This window comes from Alligator sinensis, unplaced genomic scaffold (assembly GCF_000455745.1).
Source record: "Alligator sinensis unplaced genomic scaffold, ASM45574v1 scaffold570_1, whole genome shotgun sequence".
Taxonomy (NCBI): domain Eukaryota; kingdom Metazoa; phylum Chordata; order Crocodylia; family Alligatoridae; genus Alligator; species Alligator sinensis.
In genome coordinates, this window is record NW_005841997.1 from 1808311 (window position 1) to 1816229 (window position 7919).

The 7919-nt window shown below is 41.1% G+C and overlaps 1 protein-coding gene across 1 annotated transcript in view; it reads right to left on the reverse strand.

Annotated features, from left to right (window-relative positions):
* LOC102376944 (protein HIRA) overlaps positions 1–7919 on the reverse strand; it is a 58432-nt gene that overhangs the window by 17308 nt on the left and 33205 nt on the right. Inside the window, exons 11-13 of the mRNA XM_025201530.1 lie at positions 2786–2891; positions 1884–2111; positions 981–1066 (exon numbers count right to left, since the gene is read on the reverse strand). Coding sequence (XP_025057315.1) covers positions 981–1066; positions 1884–2111; positions 2786–2891 — 420 coding nt within the window. The remainder of the gene's footprint in view (positions 1–980; positions 1067–1883; positions 2112–2785; positions 2892–7919) is intronic.

Here is a 7919-nt window from a genome sequence, read left to right on the forward strand (position 1 = left end):
TAATTAATGAAATAAAAGGATGATGTGTTACTTTGGGGTAACAGCTGTTACCCAACTGCTGAAGAACAGGCTGGGGAGAAGCTCAACCATTTTTGGTGAACTCTAATAAACATTTAAAGTGTTTATATAATATAAAGTTAGCTGTTAGATGCAGAACATTAGCTTTATCTTTTAAAGCTCAGAATAAGCTGCCTTTTCAGATGCAACCCATCTAACTTCTCAAGGGAGTATCAAGATCTTACTATTAACAGGACACAAGGATGATTGCAGATATTCACAAATATATAAGAATACTGCCAGTGAAAGTCGCTCATTTAAGTCAAACTTATGGCTGACATGAATACACTGTATGCAGATGTATCTTCTAGAAAGCGCTCTAGACTGAGCACGGAGTAATCTAAGCAGCTTCTTAAAAAAATAAGTTTATTTTTCACTCATGAGCCTGCTGTTTGACATCTATTGCATGCAACTTTCCCTCTTTAAAAATACAAGCAAAAATGCTCATGCTGAGGACAGGAATTCAGACTGCCTGATCTAAAACTAAATTACTCAATAAGATAATACAGTTTTAGAAAGGAAAACTTTTTTGGATGAGACATAAAACTGCACTGATGGTCAATCAAGATCCCATACAAATTTCCATGATGGAAAAGGTATTCACCATTGGATATCAGCCAAATTTTGATTTAGATTATTACAGTCTCCTCACCTAAATTATTCTGTGTTATAATTTTAATTTATTTTTCTTTAAATTTACATGCAGTATTGTCTCCACAGAAGAGCTGCTGCTTCCTACCCAAGAAAAGACTGCATTATGGTGGTAGATGAAGTGATAGTTGCAAAGCAAGCTAAATACCCTGTGGATTAAAATTTTCTAAAGATAAGACATTTTAAAATACAAAGTAATTAAGAGGGACATGACTTTTCGTTTGGAGCTGGAAGTAGAGGACAGAATAAAAACAAAAAGCTTCAAATCATACCCAGTGTCCAGCTGAGCTATGCAGAGAGGTGTGATCCTTCTCCGGCCATCTGCTGTCCGTGTTTCCACTTGCTTCTTTAGGAGATTCTGTTGGTGAAGAGAAAAATAATCAAATCAATCAGAATGTGTCCTCCAAATGACACAATGGTAGATGCATCATATGGAACGTGTTTCTCAGTTATGAAGGGACTATTTTTTAATTATGTTTCTGAACTTAAGACTCCCAACTATTACCTTTTGCTCAATTTCCTGTCAATACAAATAAACAGGGTTTTCAGTCTGCAAGCTTTTAGGAACAAGAATAGCTTTTCTGGTAAAAGTTTATACAGTACCTAGCACAATGGAGCCCTATTTTCTGATTCGTTCTCATGGACATCATCATAAATATAAACAGTTCATTCTAAATACTATATGTTCTGATTTGTATCCACCTTTCTGGAAAGATGTTTTCCAGCCATGCAACCCATTTTCCATATTACAGAGCCAACTCTGAAATATTCTCTAATCTGTGCATGCTGAATATAATCAAGTCACCCTGTACGCTCAGAAGTGAATCTAGGGATTGTTCTTGATATCCAATCTCCTGCATGATAAAATCAAGCTACAAAACCCTGCTTTACAACTAGTATCTTTAATTGATTTCCTTTTCTGCACACTGTGAAGCCCATACATAAATGTACATAAATATATTACAAGAATATTTGCAGATCAAATCTGCATAGCTTTACTCCAGTTTAAAAGCATTAGAACACCACAAATGGTCCCATTAACCTTAAATGAGCTACTTGTGGACTAAGGTGCTGTTCACCACAAGTAGGATACCACAGTCTGCTCCTGTACAGACTGTTTGATAGGTATTAGCTTTGTACTTGATGCTGTCAAGTCACCATCCAAGAGGGCCTACCTTTCTAATGTCTTCCAAACTCTCCCCATTAACCATGCTTGCAACTTTGGGAGCTGCTGTTGCAGCCCCTGTGGCATCCCTTATTGCCGAGTTCTTCTGCTCCATCTGCTGCTGTTGCTGTCTCTGCTGATACTTCAGCATCTCTGGATTTTCAATAATGGTAGTGGACAATTGAGCCTCTGTCATTATTGCCAGGCTTTTACCATAGGTAGACTGATGAATGTTGCTCTATAGGTGTTAAAATGCAAATATAAGAAAACCTGATTACAGCTGCTACCAATATAGCAGCAACTGTGTTATAAAGGCATCACACAAATCTATTAGGATCAATATACCATATGCACTTTCAGTATTATTTACATGCCATCCAAAGAGTTTCCTTTCCCATCATTTTGTTTATGCTTCCAGATAACATCTAATGCAAAACAAAGCTACAATTGCCAGCTCCAATGCGAGTGAAAAACCAGCTGATAGAAAAGCAAGTAAAAAAGACTTGCATACAAAGCCCCAAAAATAATTTTAAAACAATAATTTTGAAGCCAGGCCATCATAAAAGTTTCAACAATATAATGCAACGTAAGCAGATGGGCGTTTTCCAAACAGTTTCTACCCTGGAAAGAATATTTAATACCACAGATTGGTTGATTACTTTTTTTTTTTTTTTTTTTTTTTTTTTTTTTTTTTTTAAAAAAAATCTTTTTTTTTTTTTAAAAAAAGACAGCATTTTTTTTTTTTTTTTTTTTTTTTTTTTTAAGTAAAAGCTCTCTCTGGTTTTGAAAAGTAGACAGGACCACATTTTTCTAAAATGAAAACAAGTCTCACTATGAAGTTCTCTGAGTATCCTTAGCCTATGATCTTAATACAGAATGTACAATCACATTTATTCTGAGAGTTCCCAGTACCTTCTCCTCCTCACTGAGGGGATCACCAAGTTCATCCTGGGAAAAGTCCAAAAACGCCACTGATCCATCCATGGAACACACCAAGATACCAAGTCCGTTTAAAGTCCTGCAAAACAGTACAGTAAAGACACACTCTTGTTTTGAACCAGTGCTTTTTACCAACCTAATAGGACTGCGTTAAGACAATCTAGAGAAGCTTTACAGTTTAAAACACAAAAAAACAAGCAAAAACTTCATATAAGATTTATCAGCACAAATACTCAAGCAAGCAAAGTGGGAAACAAGGAGTAGTCGAGAAATTTTGTTACAACACAGGATCTGTTGTAAAATAGAATGATATACAAGCAAGTGCTTTAGAACTATGTGCCCACCCACATCAGCAACCAGGACTATGAAAAACCAAACACCAGGAATAAAACTAGACAAATTTCAAGTGAAATATTAAAAGGACAACCACAAAGAAAGGGCACAAGTCCATTTGCATCAGAAACCATGTGCTAAATATGCCCGCTAACTGAGCAAGAGGGAGCATTTAGCACATAGGCAACTGAAAAACATACTCTAAGGTTTTAGAAACATTATATTGTGGTTGTGATTTGGAGCCAAACAAAAACGAGGCTCCATTATGCAACACAGAATAGCAGACAGTCCCACCCAAAGAATTTACAGTCTAACTAGATAAGACAAATGAAGGGTAGGGGGAAAGGATGTAGTATGCAAGCTAAACAATAGCCAAACATCTCTTTTCCACTGCAATGCCATCACTCCATGGGGCATCAGCAATAAAGGAAACCCAGATGAGCATTAAATCAGCCAAAGAGTATCTTGTTTTGGCCACAGCAGTTTGTATGTTTCTCTTTTTTAAATATATGCACGCAGGAGCAGATTGCTTTGATACACAGTAATTCTCCATACCATAACTTTTCTAGTAGATTTTACTATAGAACATGATATTAGTAAAAATACACAAACATAAAACATTGCAGCTCTTATGGGGCAACAGTCTTCCAACTAAAACTTAGTATATATGCAAGCCTTTTCCCTGCCTTCCCAGTACTTCAGTGCAATTTTCCCTCTCGCAGGTCACAGTGGTATATGAGCGAAATGAGAGGCATGACAGGCAGAACACTGTCATGTCCCAAGCCAAGTCCGCCCAAGTGCAAACAATTCAAAATACTGTTGTAGAGAAAGGGAAAGGGAAAAAGGTAAAGGTTTATTTACCCTCACTGCAGCATCTGCAGTGTCCTACCCAATGGAACTGCCCCAACAGTGGAAGACTTGGTTAACCTAAGCAGCCGCCAAGCGGACAGAGTATCAGGTATCCTTGGACCTAGTCAGTTGGATTTCAAACAAAACTGAAACTGCATTTCTGGAAATGGTCTGTATTACAGAAAATTTAGCCAAGCAAATTTGACTCTCCAAACAGGATATAAAGTAACAAGTTACCTACTGATCCTTTATAGTGTTTTTTTTAAATAGCCCATGAGAACACTTGAGTGCACAGTCAAAAATATTAGCTACCTATTATTTCCAATGATTTTAGGTCACAAAAAAATGTGTAACTTGCAGATGGAAAATCCAAACAAACCACCAAGAAGAAGTGAAACTACACAAAGCCACCGTAGTACAACAACAAGAATAATAGGGCATTCTGTTCTATGTTCCACCCCTTTGCTCATATTGGCCTTCAGTCATTAATGCATGTAAAATGTTTTGAAGACCTTTGGTGCAAGGTAGTATGGGAAACATGACTGAATTTGACAGTGAGATCTATGGATGAGGCATACAGAAACCAGAACTCTACAGGACTGCAAGTTATAAAATATACTGCGTAACAAAAATGTAACATCATCAAGGCAGTGCTGGATTGAAGATGGCCAGGGAAACCTTTATTTGGCCCCTTCCCACACATGCGCATTATGATACTAGGCTTTAATTACATGATCTCATACTATTTTTCTGCCACAGGACCCATCTCATTCTGTGCTCGGAGTGGATGGATAGTACTTACTGTCTGAGACCTCACATATTGCATTTCTTTCTATCCTCATTAGTTAACATATCCCTGATCTGACTGCCTGCTTAGCATTCAGATCCCACTCAGAATGCAGAATTACTACTCTGCCTCATCTTATGATGTCCATTGCTGTAACATCTGAGTAATTCCTAAACAGTAGTGAATGTATTGTCATGATGTCACTTCATATTATTTCCAAATTATAGACGATACTGTATTTAAGGCCCAAATTAGAATAATAGAAAAATAGGACTGGAAGAATAGCAGGATCATTCCCATATAAGCTATCCCAGCCAAGTGTTTTGCCCAACCTCTACTTAACTACCAATGAAGGAAGTTCCACCACCTTTTTTTAGTAATTTAACCCAGTGTTTAACCACCCTCATGCCTAGAAAGTCTTTACTAATTTCAAAGTTAGATGTCCCTTGTTGCAACTTGAGACCCTTGCTTCTTGTCCTGTCCCTGTGGACAGAGAGAAGAATTGATCTTTATGAACAACTTGTTTTGCATTTGAAGACTGTTATCAAATTACCCTTCAATCTTCTCTTTTTCAGACCAGATAACATCAAATCTTCCAACATCTCCTCATATGTCAAATTTTCTAGACCTCTTTTATCTTTTTTTTGCTAAGGATGTCCATTAATCCTGGGTGCATTTTTATAGCACTTTATGACTTATCTTCATTACAGCACTGGGCTAAAGATTGCGTCAATGAAGCTTGGCATGCCCATTCCATACACGCTACACCCTGGAACAGGTATAACCTAGCTGCCTTAGAGCACATGCCAGGAAGATCCTTATTCTGGGCACGCTTACTGGCACATGCCCAGCACTGCTCTAAGACAGCTACATTACGTCCATTCTGCGGTGCAGCACAGGCAGGCATGCAACACGTCACTGCAGTGCTCCCTACAGCAGTCTACAGCCAGCATAGACATGTCCTGCTTTTCAAAATACATCTTCCACTGCCAGACGCTGCATCTTTGTGCCCTCACAACCTCTGCAAGCCAAGCTCCTCAGCAACTGAGGAACACAGCAGCCATCTGCCAAACGTTTGTAAGCGACTCAGCCAGCATAGAATCCACTGGGCAGTGGGGTCCACTGTTTTAATCCTAAAACAATCCTCTAGTTCCAAATCCCTTGCTTTTCAGTTCCTGCAATAAATGAAATATGGGTCTACAGACATCATCCTCATTCACTGGGCAACTCTGATCCATTATGAGAAACCACTGATCCTCTGCAGGAAATGAGGCAGAGGCCTTGTAGAAAATAAAGCGTGTGATCATATAATTAAGACTATCAAACACAAGGGAACTGAAACCAAGTTTCATGGATAGCCTTAATTCTGGCATCTCTTACTGTGGTGAGATTCAGCCTTAATTCTGGCATCTCTTACTGTGGTGAGATTCACCCAACTGTGACGTTCTACACTGCACAAACTTTTTAATGTAATTTTTTAGATTTAATAAAAAGAAACTGAGAAAACCCCAAGCCTGAGTCATCGGTGAGATTGAACCTTGAGATTCATAGAATCATCCTGTCACATGAGGCAAAGGAGAAGGTGGTAGCAGACAGCCTCTTATCCTGTACGTGGGCCAGTCCTTAGAGCAGTAGTCACCAACAAGTGGATCTTGATCCACTTGTAGATCCCTGAGCCTCTTGCGGTAGATCTCAGAGCCTCTTGGAGTCGATCCAAGGCTGGGGCTGAGTGCTCATGTACATGCACGTGCACGCCCAAGCCCAGCAGGTCAGTCCGTGTGGGAGGGAAGGGGCGGGGGCTAGATCGAGGCCCCCACGGTGAGGGACAGTGCCACAGAGGCAAGAGCAAGGGTAACTTGCGTGGGGTCCTGGCTGGGTGGAACTTACCTGCTGGGGAGGCATGCCCCCAAATAATTTTTTCTCCCTCTGCCTCGATCTGCGCCCCCCCCCGCCCCCCTCCCCACAGACTTACCTGCTGGGGAGGCATGCCCCCAAATAATTTTTTCTCCCTCTGCCTCGATCTGCGCCCCCCCCCGCCCCCCTCCCCACAGACTTACCTGCTGGGGGGGTGGCAGCAGTGCATGGTAAATCTTGGGTTGCTTTTAAATGCCAAAGGTGATCTCCTACTTAAAAAGGATGGAGACCACTGCCCTAGAGCGAGGTGATGCAGTTTGCCAGTGGGTTTCAGAGATACTGCTGAGAGGTGGGTTGCTGCAGCTCCAGGTTCTAGAGGGGAATATCTGCTAGTTACCACAGATCCTTCTTGCCTGCTTCCCCATCTCTTCAGTTGGGCCCTTCCCTCTATCTCAGGGGTGAGTAATTATTTTGGCTGGAGGGCCACTTAATGAGTTTTGGTGAGCTGTCAAGGGTCACAAGGGTAGCCCCACCCCTTGATAGGTGCCCCATCACCTGGTCACCACCTTGGGACTAGAAGTCTCATTCCTAACCACTGACCTTTGCCATCGGACATCCCTCCCCCTTTATCCCTGGAAGTACTCCTTTTTGGGGAAGGGAGTTACCATCTTGGAACCAGAAAAAAATATCATATACTAAAACTCAAATATCTACTATAACATATTTTAATTTTATTTCAAAAAATATTTTGTCCTGCTTTATATGTCTTTGTGTAGTGTATATAGAGGTGATTGCATAATAGCTCAAAATAAAGTCTTATTCTTGTATAATGTGTGTGGGTGGGTATGGAGTTATTGGGGGGAGATGTGGGGGGTGAGGGAGGGTGTCTGGGGGTGTAGGTGTATGTGCTGGTATGGTGTGGCGTGCCTGTAGCGCCCCCCCCCATGATGCACAGTCCCCCACTGCTGGCAGCAGCAGCAACAGAGGGGCTTGACCCCTGTGGAGCACAGCATGGGCAACTGCGGGCTGGGCCAAATACAATGAATTGGTGGGCACCCACCCACAGGCCGGATGAAGTTGTCTGGCAGGCCAAATTTGGCTCACAGGCCGTATTTGCCCAACCTTTCTCTGTCTCCTCCATGTGCCAGGGCATCAGCATGGGGACAGCTAGCAGCAACCAGTGTTCCTGTATGCTGACCAGGGTCAAAGACAAACAGGGAGAATTTCTTTGTATGGAGAGAAGAGTTTAAGGCCTGTAGGAAGATGCTGGAACAATGGGAAAGA